Source organism: Peromyscus eremicus, chromosome 8a, assembly GCF_949786415.1.
Source record: "Peromyscus eremicus chromosome 8a, PerEre_H2_v1, whole genome shotgun sequence".
In the NCBI taxonomy this organism is placed as follows: Eukaryota; Metazoa; Chordata; class Mammalia; order Rodentia; family Cricetidae; genus Peromyscus; species Peromyscus eremicus.
In genome coordinates this window covers 99,827,776-99,845,784 of record NC_081423.1, presented here as the reverse complement: position 1 = coordinate 99,845,784, position 18,009 = coordinate 99,827,776, and the positions used below count along the sequence as shown (strand labels likewise).

The 18,009-nt window shown below is 50.0% G+C and overlaps 1 protein-coding gene across 1 annotated transcript; it reads right to left on the bottom strand.

The window, feature by feature from the left end:
• Window positions 1-927: 927 nt before the first annotated feature.
• Window positions 928-17,969, bottom strand: Afmid (arylformamidase). The gene is made up of 11 exons (XM_059272214.1): window positions 17,850-17,969; window positions 16,095-16,185; window positions 7,290-7,394; window positions 7,161-7,209; window positions 4,716-4,801; window positions 4,559-4,631; window positions 4,338-4,435; window positions 4,035-4,113; window positions 3,807-3,948; window positions 3,283-3,387; window positions 928-1,337 (listed from the first exon to the last, which is right to left on the bottom strand). Exons 1-11 carry the CDS (start codon window positions 17,904-17,906, stop codon window positions 1,305-1,307), a joined length of 918 nt encoding a protein of 305 aa, XP_059128197.1. The 5' UTR covers window positions 17,907-17,969; the 3' UTR covers window positions 928-1,304.
• Window positions 17,970-18,009: the final 40 nt, after the last annotated feature.

Sequence of the window (18,009 nt, the reverse complement as noted above, 5' to 3'; positions counted from 1 at the left end):
CTAGTGCGTACAGACTGTATACCAAAGGCAGATGAACATGACCTGGGAGCAAGAGGGTTAGCATCCTTCCTCTGGTCATTTCTGCTCCCAGTGCCTGCCATGGCTTCCTTCAATGATAGACCATTAAGTGTAAGAGGAAATAAACCCTTTCCTTCCCAAATTGCTTTTGGTCATGGTGTTTATCACAGCAACATAAAAGCAAACTAGACAGAGAGAACCAGAGTATAAATTAAATGTGTGCTAAGAGCCCTTTCTAGGTCCAAAGGCCCTCCTGCCTCTATGGCTCCTGACATGCCTCATCATGCCCAGTTTGGGGGAAGCTTTGAAAACGAAGTAGGAATGCCCACATGAGCTGCTTTGGAAGGCCCAGCGGCTGTGGGGTGTGCTGCAGGAGTTGGGTCTGGTGGAGTCTGTCACACAATGGTCTTTGTGCAGGTGGCCTCCCTGGGATGCTGCAGTCCTAAGTAAATCCTTGTGTTCGTCTGTACAGCAGGCACAAGCCTGGGCTTTTATTACCATCGTCACCATCATCACCATCGTGCATGTGTAGGTGTGCACGCTAAGGCACACGTAGACATGACAGTCAAAGGAGAATTTGGGGAGCTGGTTGTTTCCTTCCATATGGGTCCCCAGGACCAAACACAGGTTGTCAGACTTGGTGCCAGGCCCTCGGACCTGCTGCACTATCTCACCAGCTCTTTTTCTTACTGAGACACGGTCTTGCTCTGTAGCTCAGGCTGGACTTGAACTAAAAGCAACCCTCCTGCTTCCGTGTTGGGATTCAGGTGTACACCACCACACCAGGCATGACCTTTATCTCTGTCTTTTTTTTCTTTCCTTTATTATTTCCTTGTTAATACCAGGGATTAAACCCAGGATACTGTGCACATTGGTCAAGCATCTACCCTTGAGCTGCACCCCCGGCGGTTGGTTAGTCTCTTTCATTCTTCATTCCCTCCCAACTCCGCCCTCTTCTGTGGTGCGAGACAGGAGCTGAGTAGCAGCCCCAGTCCCAGCCAGTCCACACTGATGCTGCAAAATGACACAGAAAGCCGGCCAGAGGCCGGTGTCACGCTCTGTCAGCAGGAGGCAGGCAGAGTTGGCCAGATGGTGGCTGTGTGTATATCCCAGTGACAATCTGCAGGCTCTCCCCGGAGCTCCATCCAGGTGGGGAGAAGAATGACAGGGAGGCTGTGTTCAGGGCAGGGAAAATGTCTCAGTGGACGGACAAGCCAGCATTAGGTGGCAGTCACCTCTTTTCTGGAGGTTTTCTGAGGTACACACAGGGTGGAGACCGGGTGTCCTCAGAGGGTCGGGAAGATTGTTTTCAAAATGATCTGCAGTAAGAAGAGAAGATGAGAAAGTCCAGGGCTGGATGGCTACCCGACTGAAGAGCATCTGTGGGTGCCAGGAGTGGTGGCACACACCTTTGATCCCAACACTCAGGAGGCAGAGGCAAGTGGATCTCCGATTTCAGGCCAGCGAGGCTATATAGTGAGACCCTGTCTTAAAATAAATAGACAAACCAAACAAAAAGTAAATTAAGAAGGTCAAAGCTGCCGGGCAGTGGTGGCACACACCTTTAATCCCAGCACTCAGGAGACAGAGGCAGGCGGATCTCTGAGAGTTTGAGGCCAGCCTGGTCTACAGAGCAAGTTCCAGGACAGGTACCAAAACTACACAGAGAAACTCTGTCTCAAAAACAAAAGCAAAAACCAAAAAAGGTCAAAGCTAGCCGGGTGGTGGTGGTGCACACACCTTTAATCCCAGCACTCAGCGTGCAGAGGCAGGTGGATTTCTGAGTTCGAGACAGTCTGGTCTACATATTGAGTTCCAAGACAGACAGGGTGACACAAAGAAACCCTGCCTCAAGAAAAACCTAAACCAAAAAAGCAAAATAAAAGTCTATCTAGGCTATTTAGAACGATCCTGTCTCAAAATTTAAAAGTAGGAACTAAGAGGCAGCTCAGTTGGTGAAGCATGTGACAAGCAAGTATGAGGACCTGAATTCAGGGTCCCAGCACCCACAAAAAAGGCTGGTGCAGTGTGCATGTGTGACCTCAGTGCTGAGCAGAGTGGCAGAGACAGTTGGGTCCCTAGACCTCACTGGCCACCAAGCCAGGCAAAATCAATGAGCTCTAGGTTCAGTGAGATGCCCTGCCTCAAAAAATAAGTAAAATAACCAAGGAAGATATCTCATGTCAATTTCTGACCTCTACACACACACACACACACACACACACAGGCACGCACATATGTACAGCACACACACTATATGTGTACACACGCACAGGTTCAATCCCAGCACCACAAAATAAAACCAAGCTAGTCAGCCCCATCCCCTACTACCAAAGGGAGAAAAGAAAAAAAGAAAGATTATTGCCCATCAGAATCATGGCAACAATTTTCTGTTTACTTTTTGCCTTTTTATGTTTGTTTGGTTTTGGTTTTTTGAGACAGGGTCTCTCTGTGTAGACCAGGCTGACCTCAAGCTCACAGAGATCCGCCTGCCTCTGCCTCCCTGAGTCCTGGGATTAAAGGCGTGCGCCACCACCGCCCGACTTACCCTTTGACTTTTAAAGAGAACTATTTATTTATTGTATGTTCACACACCATGGAACACAAGTGGAGGTCAGAGGACAACTTCTAAGAGTTGGTTAGCTCTTTCCACCACGTGGGTCCCAGGGATCGGACTGAAGTTCTCAGGCATGACAGCAAGTATCTTTTCTTTGCCCAGTGAGCCACCTCGCTGGCCCCTCTAAACTGTTTCTGGTATTCTCTGTGTCCAAGCTGTAATAAGGCTGATAGGCTTGTACGCTCCTCAAATCTCAGCGTACAGGAGACCGAGGCAGAAGGATCACCGCAAGTGTTGAGGGCAGCCTGATCTGCACAGGAGGTCCCAGTCCAGCAGGGCTACACAGTGGCACTGTCTGAAACACAAACCGAAGGCTGTGATAAACACTAGCCGTCTGCACCGGCCCTTCTGAGAGGCTGGCTTTCACTTTGGCACCTAGACACAGGCCAGTGGTTTTCCTCCGCCCTTGCTGCCCTGGCCACGGCCATGTGTAGTTCCCACCCGGCAGATCCCTCCACACTGTGGAGAGAAAGTGGCCTACAGAAAGCCCAGGATGCATTTGCCTCCTGTGTCGGGGGCCAGGGGCCTCAACTTTCTGGATGCCGAGGTAAGCCAGCCCCTCCACATAGCCGACCTCTGTGTTAGGGCAACGGGATCCACACTCTCCGCCTTAGAAGGGCTGTGCTGAGGGAAGGGTTGAGCCCCACCTGGGTGAGTACGTCATCCTCTCGGGTCAGGTTCTCTATGATGTCAAAGTGATCCACACCACGCAGCTGCTGGAAAGAGGCCTTCCACCCTACTCGGCACAGTGTCTGAACAGGAATGAGGAGTAGATGTAAGAGTGTGCCTGGGGGAGGTAGGACTCTCAGTGTTCAGTGATGGCAGGTTCATCTGAATGCATCTGTTGAATGACTGACTGTCCTGGAGTCCAGTTAGACAGAATATCTCTATTTATTACAGTCCTGAGGACTATACCAAGGCCTTGCTCATGCTTAGCAAGTACATACCACCGGGTGAAGTGTTTCCTTTCCTTTTAAATTTTGGAACAAGTTACTTAGGCTGGCCTTGGGATCACTTTACAGCACACCCTGACCTCACGGTCCTCTTGCCTCAGCCTCCAGAGTAATTGGGATAGTGTGTGCACCACCAAGCCCAGCTCGGGGCCCAATAACAAGGAAGACGAGATCACATGACCCTCAACCAGGTGTCATAACCAAGCCATTGGCAGTACCTCATAGAACTCCCTGGACTGTCGGTGGAATTCCGGGGAATCATGCTGACCCACAACCACTAGCACAGAACAGGCTGGACCCACAGGCCTCGCTGGGGCCATCTCCAAGCATCGCTGTGGGCTGTTTCTCTGAGCGTCTTCCCTGAGGGAGGGAGAGTGGAGGAGTCAGGGCAGAGGGAAGACAGGCCTCAGGTGGGGGCTGGAAATGGAGAGAGGCCGACAACTCACAGGGTCATGTGCAGAGGGGCATTCTGGGAGGTAGATATGATGGGCTCCAGGTCATAGATTCCACTCACCAGGAGAAAGCCTGTGAAGGTGAGGAGCTAGGGCCAGGGGTCAGGCCCAGCAAGATGGACCTACCCACGCTCTAGGTCAGCACCCAAGTCACCAGCCTTCCAACCAGCTACTCAACCCTCCACCCCTCTAGAGAGAGGAAGAGCTGCCTGGCTAGACCCTGTACCTCCAGAAACCTTAATGGTTGGATGCCAGCCTGGGCTACCCGAGATCCTGTTTTGACAAACATTGAGAAACCTTGGAGGTTGGGTGTGACGCCATGCTTGGTCCAATTGGCAAGGAGCATCATGGCGGCCAGGTGAGCTCCTGCAGAGTGTCCACAGAGGTAGATTCCCCTGGGTCAGACAGAGAGCAGGATTATATCCACGGCCCTAAGGCATCAGGAGTCCTAGTCTGCTTCTGGCTCCACAGACCTACCCCTCCCTTGGACCACCATGAGCATCAGCAATGATACCTACTCATTGCTCGGATACCGCCGCTGCAGAAATGCAACACTGCGGGTCACCTGGTCCACCATCCGGTCCAGCGTGCCTGAGTAGAGGAAAAAGCTGGATCAGGATCCATCGGGGCTCTCTCCCCTCACAAAGCTCCGGCCCCCAAATCTTCAGAGGCTACCTTTGGGTGCAATGTCGTAAGCCGCTATCACCACGACCACGCCCTGTGCTGTCAGCGGGTTCACCATGAAGGCCGAGTCATCTTTACTGTGGAAAGACAAAGAGGGGGGCTGGAGAGCCGGCTCCTGGGTTAAGAGCACTGGCTGCTCTTCTGGGACAAAGGTTGATCCCTAGTTCCCATGTGGAGGCACATAAACATCTGTAACTCCAGTTCCTCTTCTACCTCCACATGCACTAGGCTTGCCCATGGTGCACTTACATGCATGCAAGGCGAAACACTCACACACATCATATGTCAAGGAGCTTGTAGTGCCACATTTAGGAAGGAGAGGCAGGAGGATCAGGAGTCCAAGGTCATCCTCAGCTACTTAGTGAGTCTGAGGCTAGCCTCGGCTATGTGAGATCCAGTCTCAAAAACCCCCAACGACAGAAAAAGATGAAGAAGTGACCACTGGAGGCATCTTGACCATGATGCTGTTTCCCTAAGGTCCCAGACACACCACATGGCAGACATCCCACGCACACAGGACACTGTGTGCCGAGAGAAAACAGGCTGTCCTCACTCCGTCACGCTAACCACAGGAGCTTGGGGACTTTCACCTCCAGGCTGGCTCCCTCCATTGGAAAATAGAGAGTCATGTTCCCTCTCTTAGCAAGTCGTGACAGCTGAAGATTAAAAGTGTAGAAAGTTTAAATGAAATGTAGTGGATGAATAAGCTCAAAAAAGACGAGCATGCTGGAGGGGCACTGGATAGATCCAATGACAGGCATTGTCCTCCAAGATGCTAAGCACCCTCCTTCCCAACTCAGGGACACCAACTGTGTGCATGCAGTATGCGTGTGTAAACATGTACTCCCTGTTTCAAGTATCCCAGGCTGGCCCAAACTCCCTACACAGCTGAGGATAACCCGGAACTTCTGACCGTGTTGTCCACCTCCTCTCGCTGGGATCACAGGTATACACCATCACACTCAGTTCGATTCAGTGCTGGCAGTGGAACACAGGGCCTAGGGCACACCACAGGCATTCTACTGACCTAGCTACATCTCAAGTTCTTGCTTTGTGTCTTCCGAGACAAGGCTGGCCTCAAACTTGCAGTCATCCTCCTGCCTCAGCTTTCCCACTCTTTTTTTCCAAAGCACTGAACATTCCACGTCCTCTTGGTCCCAAACAAGCCTGTATAGTTGGTCATGCTGACATTACTTTGACAAGCAAGTTGGTCAAACACAATTTTCAGTGGATGTAGAGTCTTGGATTCTATTTCCTGAAAATATATGTCCAAATCCTGCACCCAAGAGCTCAGGTTGTGATCTTACATGGATATAGAATCTCTACAGACAGAACTGATAATCTTGGTGGGCTGGAGAGATGGATCAGTGGTGAAGAGCACCGGCTGCTCTTGGAGAGGACCTGGGTTCAGTGTCCAGCACCCACACGACAGTTCACAACCACCTATAACTCCAGTTCAGGATATCTGATGCCCTCTTCTGGCCTCCTTGGGCACTGCATGCATGTGGTACACATACACACATGCACACAAATACTCATACACAAATAAAAACACAGTATGCATGATGTATATGTTGGGTGGTGCACCTGTCACAGCACACGTGGAGGTCAGAGGACAACTCTGTGGAGTTGGTTCTCTCCTCCACCTTTATGTGGATTCCAGGGACTGAACTCAGGCTGCCAGGCTTGCGTGGCAAGCACCTTTACCCACTGAGCCAACCTGCCAACTTGAAATTGATAATCTTGAGATCATCTAATTAGGGACAGGGACATCTACATCTAAGACAATGCCTTTTTTAAAAAGATTTATTGCCAGGTAGTGGTGGCACACACCTTTAATCCCAGCACTTGAGAGGCAGAGGCAGGTGGATCTTGGAGTCTAAGACCAACCTGGTCTACAGAGTGAGTTCTAGGACAGCCAGGCATACACAGAGAAATCCTGTCATGAACTGGCCCCTCCCTCCAAAAAAGATTTATTACTTTTTTTTAATGTATGTGCGTGTATCTGTGCACATGGGTGCAGTTCCTGTGGAGGGCAGAAGCGGACATCAGGTCCCCTGGAGCTGTAGGTCTCCTGGAAGAGCAGTAAGTGTGCTTAACCCCTGAGCCATGTGTCCAACCCTAGGATGATGTCTTTATAAGGAGAGAGAGCTCTGGGACAGTCATCAATGACCATGTGGAGGCCAAAGCAGAAGCTGGAGACACAGCCACAGCGGAGGAACACCCAGCCGGAAGCTGAGCACCTCACCTAGCACCTCCAGGCTGTCCCTGGAGCACCTTGATTCTGACTTCCTGCCGCACAGGAAGAGGAAGAGAGAGGTCACATCTCTCTGCTTGCAGACTGGACCTTGTGCTAATGTGTCATGGCAGCTTGGGAACGCCAATCTGAGGAGAGGTGACTCCTGCTCTTCTTCAGTCACCCGCATCCCCACTCACCTTCCGCTCTGCCAGTATCCTCCATGGAAGAACAGGAAGAGGGGGAAAGCTGTAACAAAAGGCAGGGGGGCGCTGGTGAGCCAGACTCCCGGCTGCTTCTGCGGGGACCATGAGTCCTGCTCATCTCACCCTTGGAGTCCTCATCAGGAAAGTAGATGTCCATTTTTTCCCCTTCGCCATCTCCATAGGGGACATCCAGCTGGTTTCTCCTGGTGGCCCGGGCTTTCCTGGTGGCTGCAGATGCAGACAAGTTGTCGTCAGTCAAGCCCGGAACAGCAAGTTGTAGGCAGCGGTGATAAATGGTCAGCTGAGGCAGCTCCCCGGCAGGAGGCCCCCCAGCCCTGACATCTGCAGACCTGTGGTCCCAGCAGCTCTGTGGCAGGCACAACTTCACTGCATTCTTCTCACACACACCACCAGACACATGGATTAGCTAAGCCTGTGGAAAAGCAATCTATTTTTACTTGTATTTTTAAATTACACTTTTATCTGTTCATTCGGTGTGGCATGCATATGTCTTAAGGTGTGAACGTGTCACAGTATGCTTGTGGAGGTCAGAGGACTACATGTAGGAATCCATTCTCTCCTTTCACCATGGGTACTGGGGATTGAACTCAGATCATGAGAGGACAGTTTACAGATCTTGTGTGTGTGACAGTGAGGGTATGAGTGCCACCAAGTCTGAACTCAGGTCCTCACATCTGAGCAGCAAGCACTTCGTCAACTGACCCAGCAACCCAGCCATGCTTTGTTTCTATTTGTTTATTTTTTGTCTATTTTTATATTTATTTAATTTGTTTTTTGAGAAAGGATATCTCTACATAGCCATGGCTGTCCTGGAACTCACTCTGTAGAGCAGGCTGGCCTTGAACTCACAAAGAAATCCGTTTGCCTCTGCTTCCCCATGCTGGGATTAAAGGTGTGCACCACCATGCCTGGCTCCTTGTTTTATTTTTTGAGGCAGGGTCTCAAAAAAGGTATATGGAGCCAGGCGGTGGTGCAGACGCCTTTAATCCCAGCACTCAGGAGGCAGAGGCAGGTGGATCTCTGTGAGTTTGAGGCCAGCCTGGTCTACAGAGCGAGTTCCAGGACAGCCAGGACTGTTACACAGAGAAACCCTGTCTCGAAAAGCCAAGGGGGAAAAAGTATCTGGAACTCAGGCTGCCAGGCTCCCATCTTGCCAACCTGAAATTGGTAATCTTGAGTGTGGGGGCCCACAGAGGCTTCCTAGTAAGACCTTACTCAAGGTCAGAGACTCAGCTTGCTTTACCCAGCAGGGCTGAATGATGGGATGATTTGGCATGGGCGTGGCTATCAGGTGTTTGGAAGGGTCCACACTTGGCTGTAGTTGTGCCTTGATCTTGAAAGGGGGAGGTTTTTTGCCTCACCTCTTGGCATTGTATAAAAAGCCCTTTGGAATAAACCTCAAGGTGGCTGGTTTATTGACCCAGCCCTTCTCTCCGTCTCTGTCTATATTTCTATCTAATATTTCCTCTCTCCTCCCCCCAAGAACCCTCTGACAGGTCAGAGTTGGACTCCCACACTTGAGACCATCCATTTAGGGACAGGGACATCTGAATCTAAGACAGTGCCTTTTAAAAGAGATTATTTTATGCCAGGTGGTGGTGGCGCACGCCTTTAATCCCAGCACTCAGGAGGCAGAGCCAGGCGGATCTCTGTGAGTTCAAGGCCAGCCTGGTCTACAGAGTGAGTTCCAGGACAGGAACCAAAACTACATAGAGAAACCCTGTCTGGGAATAAGCACCCACAGGAAGTGTAACTTCTGGGTCAAAGGGTGGACATGCTTGTCAGTAGGAGGGTACTGCCAGTGTCCTCCACAGGAGCTTCTAACAAGTGAGCTGTGTGTGCCTCTGGGTCATCAGCACAGGAGTCAATCAAAAGCTATCGATTTCATTAAGAGTCCTAACAGCTTGCCTGACTGGATTAGACTTACTTGGTGCTAAACCACACTTTTTTTTTTTTCAAGGCAGTATTTCTCTGTGTCGTCCTGGTTGTCCTGGGACACACTCTGTAGATCAGACTAGCCTCGAACTCCTGGAGAGCCGCCTGGGATTAAAGCTGTAAATACCACCACAGCCTGGCTTAAAACCACACTTTTGTGCTCAGTTGAAGAGCAAAAGAAACAAAGCCACTGTAGGTGACTGGGGTTAGCACATAGGAATCCCAGACATTCAAAACACCACTGACCAAGAAACTGCCCCTGGCCAGGCGGTGGTGGCACACACCTTTATTCCCAGCACTTGGCAGGGAGAGGCAGGCAAATCTCTGTGAGTTCAAAGCCAGCCTGGTCTATAGAGTGAGTTCCAGAACAGCCAGGGCTACACAGAGAAATCCTGTCTGGAAAACATACAAACAAACAAAAAAAGACAAGAAAAGAAAAAAGAAAGAAAAGGCCTCTGGCTAGGACGTTGCTCCACAGTGGACTTCTGTGGAACAATCTTTTTGTACACTGAATATTTGTTGTTCTCAGTGGTTTAATAAAGGGCTAACTGGCCAATAGCTAGGCAGGTAGAGGTTAGGTGGGACTTGAGGACAAAAAGAGAGCATGGGATAAAGAAGGGTGGAGTCTTCAGCCAGATACAAAGGAGGCAAATGATCACGCCATTCTGAAAAAAGGTACTGCCACGTGGTAGAGTGTAGATAAAAATGAGTTAATTTAAGTTGTAAGAGCTAGTCATTTACCAGCCTGAGCTATTGTCTGAGCACTTATAATTAATAAGTCTCTGTGTGGTTATTTAGGAGCTGGCTGGCAGGACAGAGAAAGTTCACTTACAGTGGGCAGCAGGGACACAAAGGTCAGGTGGTGTACAGCCACCCGCAGAGTGTAGGTACCACCCAGCCTCCAGGCTCTGAACTCTCAGGTAGGAACACAGGAGGGCTTTAGCAAGACACCCCAGCATAAACCTCATAACAAAGCCAGAACTGGACTTTAATTATCCATAACCCAAAGTGTCAAAACACTTACAGACAAAACCCTGCTGGGGGAAGTCTTCTGTTTGCTGTGAATATGTGTTTTCCCATTGGTTAATAAAGAAAGCTGCATTGGCCTATGGCAAGGCAGCTTAGAGGCAGGTGGGAAATCCGAGAGAGACAGGAAAAGAAAGGCAGAGTCTAGAGAGACGCCAGCACCTCCAGGAGAAGCAAGACGTGAAAGCACCAGTAAGCCATGGCCACGTGTCAGCTCATAGATCTATAAGATATATAAGATAAACAGAAACGGGTCAAGTTATAAGAGCTGGCTAACAAGAGGCCTGAGCCATAGGCCATATAATTTACAATTAATACTAAGCCTCTAGGTGATTATTTTATAAGTGGCTGAGGGACCACGGGGCCAAGCACAACTGGAGGAAGGCAGACCAGGAGGCCGCGCAGGACCAGAGAAAACTTCCAACTACAAAACCCCAGGTTCTAGCAGTCATGGCATGGAACCAACCTGAGTACTGTGTTAGCAGGCTAATAGTGGAAGTAGAGGCCTGAGCCAGGCAGCTGAGAGGGTAGCCTCAAACTTCCAACCCTCCTGCCTCCACATTCCAACTGCTAGGATCATTGGAGTGCATATCACACTGTTTTGCTTTGTATTTTTGAGACCCTTTCCCCAAGCTGATCTGGATCTCACTATGTAGCCCAGGCTGGCCCCTGGAACTGCCTGCTTTGGCCTCTTGAGTGCTAGCACTCTGGTGTTTTGTTTTGTTAAGATTTATTTTATTTCTATTTACATACGTATATGTGCATCTGTGTGTGTGCATGTGCACCTCTGCAGGTGTCTGTGGAAGCCAGAGGAGGGCCCTAGATCCCCTGGAGTTGGAGTTAAAGGCAGCTATGTGCCACCTAACATGGGGGCTGGGAACCAAACTCTGGTCTTATGCAAGAGCAGTACATGCTCTTAACCACTGAGCCACCTCTCCAGCCCTGGGATTCTGGTTTATTTTTATTTTTCACTTCATTTAGCAAGCGTGTTTGGTTTCTGTTTTTTTTTTTTTAACTAAATTTATTTTATGTGTTTGAGTATTTTGCCTGCATGTATGTCTGTACATCATGTACATGCCTGGTGCCCAAGGAGGTCAGAAGAGGGCATCAGATCCCTGGAACTGGAGTTACAGACAGTTGTGAGCTGCCAAGTGGGTGCTAGGAACTGAACCCAGGTCCTCTGGAAGAGTCAGTGCTCTTCCAACTGGGCAATCTCCCCAGTTTCCAAAAACATGTTTTAATGTTTAAGCTGTAACGGTCTCTCTATATTTTGTTTGTTTTTGAGTGCAGGGGATGGAGCCCTGGGATTTGAGCATCTGGTGCTCTATCTCCAAGTCCTTTTTATAGATGCTGGGAGCAAATAATCAAAACGCTAACAGTAGCTAGGTTGTCACCTGTTGTCACCGGAAGGCGGAGGCAGGGGATCAGGAGCGCACGGCCGTCCTTGACAGTGAGGGGAGGTTAGGAGGCCTGAGGCTGAGTCTCAGAGAATTTTAGTCAAACCCAAGGACCACACAGAAAGGCAAGTGGAGTAGGGAAAGAAGGCAGAGCAGTGGGGAACAGAAGAAGGAGGAGGAGCTCCAGATGGGAGGGGGTAGAGGAGCGCCTCCCCCTCGCTCTGTGCCAGGGCGTCCATGTCAGGACGCTCACAACCTCCCAGAACTCCAGCTTCAGAGACTCTCACCCCCATCCAGGCTCCCTAAGCACCAAGCATGCTTGTGGTGCCCAGACATGCATGCAGGCAAACACACCCACACACACAAAATAAAAGATAAAATTTATTTAAAAAAATAAAATCAATCTTTAAACAGTGACCACAAAAAGGATTTGCAGAAGCAGAAGGAACTGGAAGAAGAGGTTAGATTCAGGCACCTGCCTACCCACCAAAAACTTTAGGAAGGACCAGCAAGAAGGCTCAGTGGGCAAAGGTGGGTGCTCCTACAGCAGAGGTTCTCACCCTGCGGGTCCCGACCCCTCCGGGGGCCACATATCAGGTATTTACATTACAATTCCTAACAATAGCAAAGTTGCAGTTATGAAGTAGCAATGAAATACTTTTATGGTTGGCGTCACCATACCATGAGGAACTGTATTAAAGGGCGCAGCTTCAGGAAGGTTGAGAAGCACTGGGCTAGTGTGGTAAGGAACTTGGGCTTGCTTGCTGGCCCATGACAAGCAAATAAACTTGTAGAACACACCCAGCCTGGTGAAAGCCAAAGGTAGAAACAAGCCAGTGTTCACAGAGGGAGGACCAACTTGTGGAGCATGGTGGAATATTATTGTACCATAGAAAAGGAATGCAAACCTGTTACCTGCTGGAACATGGAATGACCTCAAAGACATTACCTAATGTACAACTCTGTTGGGTAGGTAACTCTGTGGGGACAGACTCAGTGGGGAGGTGCGGGGGCTGGAGGAGGCAGGATGGGCAGCCACTGCTTAACGGACATCGGGTTTCCTCTACAGGTGATTACAATGTCTTGGAACTAAAGCTAGTCATGCTTGTAGTTTCTGCACTTGAGAGGCTGAGGCAGAAGAATTTCAGAGAGTTCAAGGCTGACCTAGTTACACAATGAATGCCAGGATATCCAAGAGTAAATAATAATAATAATAATAATAATAATAATAATAATAATAATAATAATAATAATAATAGGAAGAATTAGGGTAGTGTTTTGCAAGCCTTTATTTTCTTCATCTTATCGCAGAGGGAAAATCGTTATTATAAGGCCTGCTAATCATGCAAGGGGAGTTCCTGCTGTCCATCATAGAACCCCACCTACCTATCCAGTTAAGCCCTCACAGCTACGCCCAGGCTGCTGATATATCCAATGTCTCCCTGCCCAGCCAGTAGACAAGTGGCCTTTGTATGTGGCACACCTGAGCCCTAGCATGGCTACTCAGCTCTGCAAACCAGAGCTCCCAGAAGGACTTCACAGCCAGTGAACAGAGCTGCCCCCGACACATAATTAAAAGAAATCTTTTTAAAAACATAGTTGTGAAGCAGGGCATGGTCACACACCTTTAATCCCAGCATCTGGGAGGCAGAGGCAGGTGGCTCTCTGAGTTCAAGGCCAGCCAGGCTACACAGTGAGGCTCTTGTCTCAACAAGACAAAGGTAACTCACAGCACACGGCTGGACCGGTTTCCTTCTCTTCCACCCTTGCAGGGAGGTCCTCTGAGTTGGCTGGAGGATGTTTTTCAGTTTTCCCCAACCCCATCCGTCTACACCCATCTTCCTTCTCCTGTCTCATCACAATGAGGAAACCTCGGGGCCTCATGGGCAGCTCTGAGGAAGCCCTGGGATCGTCCAGAAACTCAGCAACTGAGAAAGTGGTTTCTGGTTAGTAGTTGGGTGGGCAATTTGACCTCATCTGGCAGGGAAGTGGGACATGTCTGTTATACCTAAACTAAAGAAGAAGTGGGAAGAGATAGACAGACAGACAGACAGACAGAATTGACTTCTACCAACTCAATAATTAAGGGCAACATTTTAATGCAATATCCTGTTTGCTTTGATCTGGTTTTGTTTGTTTCTGAGACTGGGTGTCATGTAGCCTAGGCTGGCCTCTAATTCACTAAGTAGCTGAGGATGCCCGGCGCTCCCATTACCACTGACGAAGGATGGATTATAGGTGTGCACCACCATACCAGGCCAATGCAATATATTTAAAAATAAAAAAGTGGGGCCAGGGAGATGTCTTAGCAGGTAAAAGGCCCCTGCTGCCAGTCAAGCCTGACAACCTGTTTCATCCCATGTGGCAGGAGAGCAGACTCCAGCATGTTGCCCTCTGACCTCTACATGCACATGTGGTACTCGTGCCCACCCATATACACATACAAAACAAATGCACACTATGCCTGGTGGTGGCGGTGGTGGTGGTGGTGGTGGTGGTGGTGGTGGCGGCGGCGGCGGCGGCGGCGGCGGCGGCGGCGGCAGCAGCAGCGCACACCTTTAATCCCAGCACTCGGGAGGCAGAGGCAGGTGGATCTCTGTGAGTTCGAGGCCAGCTTGGTCTACAAAGGGAGTTCCCAGACAGCCAGGGCTGTTACACAAAGAAACTCTGTCTCTAAAGAGACATTAAGGAGCTAGGGGGCTGGCTGGGTTGGTAAACATGCCTGCCTGGGAAACACAAAGAAGAAGGCTGAGGGAAAAAAGCTGAAACCCAAGCCCTGCTAGGACACGGTTCACTGTGTAGGCCTGGCTGGCCTTGAACTCACAACCTAGACCACACTGGTCTTGCATGCTAGAGATCTGCCTTGAGTGCTTGCACCACCAGAACAGCCCTGCTAGCATTCTTGAGAGCTGCGCACAGGGGTTTCTGAGCAAGCATCGGCTACTCTGAACTCTGGCCTTTGGCTGCTGACGTCCTTCCTTCTGGGCCGGCCTTTTTAATCCCTCTAGACAAGACAGGCAAATGGGCTCGCTCCAAACCCACACATCTCCACGTATTTACTGAGATGGCCACAGCGAGGACCCTTCAAAGCCCAACCCAAGAAAAAGTTCCAACCCACACTTCAGGGACGAGGTGGAAGACAGAATATGTGGATTAAACGCTCCAAAGCGTGATCCTCCCCCCTGGCTATCTCTTGAGGAAACTCCCTAGTGCAAAGTTCTGGTCAGTCAGCTGAGACTAGGCAGAAGGCCAGGATCCAGTTCCCCCTGAGTGCACAGCTAGCTGCCTCCACACTCAAGTTCCTCCCCTGAGGGGACAGCTGGCTCTCTCCACACCCAACTCCCTCCTCAAAGCAGCTTTCCACTCAGCACGGATGCCTCGCCAAGGGCTGGAGCTACCACAGAGCACCACAGCACTCTGGGGCAGAGGGAAGACCATACATGCACAGTCCCAAACTCTGAGTGCTTTAAAGGAAACCAAGGCTTAATTTTCCTCCCTCCCTTCCTTCCTTTCTCCCTCCCTTCCTTCCTTCCAATCTTTCTAGTCATTGTCTCCTGTATCCCAGCATGGCTTGGCATTCACTCCATAACTGAGGCTGACCCTGAACCTTGGTTCTTCGCTATGCTAGAATCACAGGCATGCGCTACCGGGCAGGTTTATGTCTCACTGAGAATTGAACCCAGGGCTGTGTGCGTGCTGGGCAAGAGTCCCCCATCATACTCCACCCCAGCTGCTTTCTGTACCTGCAGCTCTCAGGGGGCCGAGGCAAGAGGTTTATGAGTTTGAGGCCAGCCTGGGTTACATAGTAAATCAGAGACCAGCCTAGGCTACACAGAAAGACCTTGTCTCAAAATAAAATAAAACAATCAAATTAAAAACTGCTGGTCAGTAGTGGTGCATGCCTTTAATCCCAGCACTTGGAATGCTGAGGCAGGAGGATCTCTGAGTTCAAGGCCAGCCTGGTCTATAGGACAGCCAAGGCTGCTACATAGAGAAACCCTGTCTTGAAGACCAAAAAAAAAACAACCAAACTTAAAAATAGCAACAATATCTTGCGTTCTTTCCTCTTTTCAGCTCATATTTCAGTGCCAATCATAAAATGCCCTTTTAGAGTAACAGTTCTCAACCTTCCTAATGCTGGGACCCTTTAATGCAGTTCCTCATGCTGTGGTGACCCCCAACCATGAAATTATTTTGTTACTTCATAACCGTAACGTTGCTACTGTCTATTATGAGCTGTAATGTAAATATCTGGTATTTCCGATGGTCTTAGGCAACCCCTGTGAAAAGGTTGTTCACCCCCAAAAGGGGTCCATGACCCACAAACAAGCTGAGAACCACCGCTTTAGAGCCTGGAAGCCCTTGCCAACCAGGAGGGGAGGCTGTGTCTCACCAGAGCTTGACCTCATTCAAGCCTCTTCTGCCTCCAGCCATATCTCCACTTCCTGCCCCAGCAGAGGGGGCTGGAACAAGGGAAGTGCCCCTCAGCACTCAGGGGTGCAGCCCCCCCATAAGTGGCTACTGGATCCACAGAGAAGTCCCACAGTACCCTGGATTCCTGTCTGCACGAAGGTGCTGACGACTTCTTCTGCTTTCATCCGGATGACCCACCTGCTAGGTGAGTACTGCTTCTCCAGTTCCTGCAGGCAAGACAGGGCTCTGTGAGACGCCCCCTCTCAGCTGGGTGTGTCCACCCACCCCAAGACAGATGTTCTTCTCTGTTTCTCTGCCCTGAAAAGACCCTCTGTAATACGCTCAGCTTCCTTCAAGCCCTTGTACCTTCCACTACCATACCCTCTAGCTGTCCCCAATTAGGTATTTCAGTGGAACACTACATGCCATTAGGTTTGTGGCAAAGGAGCACCCCAATGGCAGCCATGCCCTTAACCAGCTAAAGCCTTAATGAGAGATGAGGTCTGTAAAGGTGTTCAGTTAATGGCAATGGAGGGCCATATTCCTACAGAAACTGAGACCACAGGAGGCCAAGCAGCTCCGTGGCCATTAGTGATCGATCAAGTGGTATGACTCAGTTTTCCTGGGAGGTCAGTATTGATCACAGGCAGACACAGGGTCACAGGGACAGAGGTAAGTGAGGAGGGAGAAATCAAAGGTCAGTTTGCAAATGCTGCCCAGCCAGGTAGAAAGCAAGGGGTGTGGGGGAGGCTAGGCAGCTGGGGTGCGGTGACGTCCAGCTGCAATCCCAGCACTGCGGAGGCCGAGGCCGGAGGAGCAACACAGCTTTGAGAACAGCCTAGAACATAGCAAGTTCCTGGGTAGCCAGGGCTACAGAGTGAGACCTTGCCTGTAAATAAATGAAGTAAAAAGAAGGAATACAGGTCAATAGCAGAGTGCAGCACCATGAGAGGAACATATAAAATGCCCACATGTAACACAGAAAGTAAGGAGGAGATAGATTACAGCTAACGCTCTAAGCCAACAACATCATGGGAATCTTGAAGATGGTGTGTCATCACACAAAGGCCTGGGCTGAACCCCATCAACTGGCATTACCTACTGGCTGTCTCTAACCTGTCTCCTCATTCGTATAATGGGGGTTTTTCACAGGATTTCTCTGTGTAGCCTTGGTGCTCCTGGAACTTGCTTTGTAGACCAGACTGGCCTCCAACTCAGAGACTTGCCTGCCTCTGCCTGGGATTACAGGCGTGGGCCACCACCAGGCTGACAGGTTGTGAGAAAGGGGAGAACTCCAGTGTCCCTAACTTTCAACAGATTCTGAGATGCCTGTCCCTGACCTAAACAAAGAATCTCGTTTAAATAATACACGCTGACCAGTCCAGAAATCATAACGGAATAGTAATTAGCCAGCGCCAATATGTGTTGTCCTGCCTTGTGTATGCCGTTGGTAAGCCTTGCAATAATCCATGGCCGAGTAACCAAACACAAATTCGTAGTACAAAGACTGCTTCTAGTCATGTTCAGCGTGAACCATAAGGATTTTTAGCTGAAATTAAATAATGAATACTGTCTGTCCCTGGAGGTGCCTGCCTTGCTTAGCGACTCACGGTAGGGACCCCCAGCCTTTGACATTTTTCAGATCTAGTTACATAAACCCACACTGAACCTCAGAATAAGGTTCAGACCCTCAGCTCCTTAGTTCTGCTGGACTTCAATTTTCGCTATCTTGTTTTCAAAACCAGGTTAACAGGCTAAACCTGCCCTGAAACGAGAAAATGAAGAAATCTGGCGCTCAAGCCTTGAAAATCTGGCACGTGGGCACCGAAGGGGTGGTCTAGTGTCTTCCTAATATTCCAGTCCGGGCTCTGGGCGGCTGCACCCCACCTACCTCTGCAGACAAGGTCTTCCAGGGCGTCTTGCTCGCGGAATGCGCAGAGGCAGCCATGGTCAGGTCTAGCACGGAAGGCTACGCTCCAGCTTTTGCTCCGGGACCCGGGAAGAGGGGGCGGGACCACGTGCGCCTTGTCCGCTGTATTCCGCGGCTTGCG

Coding starts and splice junctions, on each gene's coding strand:
- Afmid (XM_059272214.1), bottom strand. CDS start 17,906: ATGGCTGCCTCTGCGCATTCCGCGAGCAAGACGCCCTGGAAGACCTTG. Junction 4,114..4,337: donor CGTCACACCCAACCTCCAAG/GTTTCTCAATGT, acceptor TCACCTTCACAG/GCTTTCTCCTGGTGAGTGGA. Junction 3,388..3,806: donor AGTCCAGGGAGTTCTATGAG/GTACTGCCAATG, acceptor ATTCCTGTTCAG/ACACTGTGCCGAGTAGGGTG.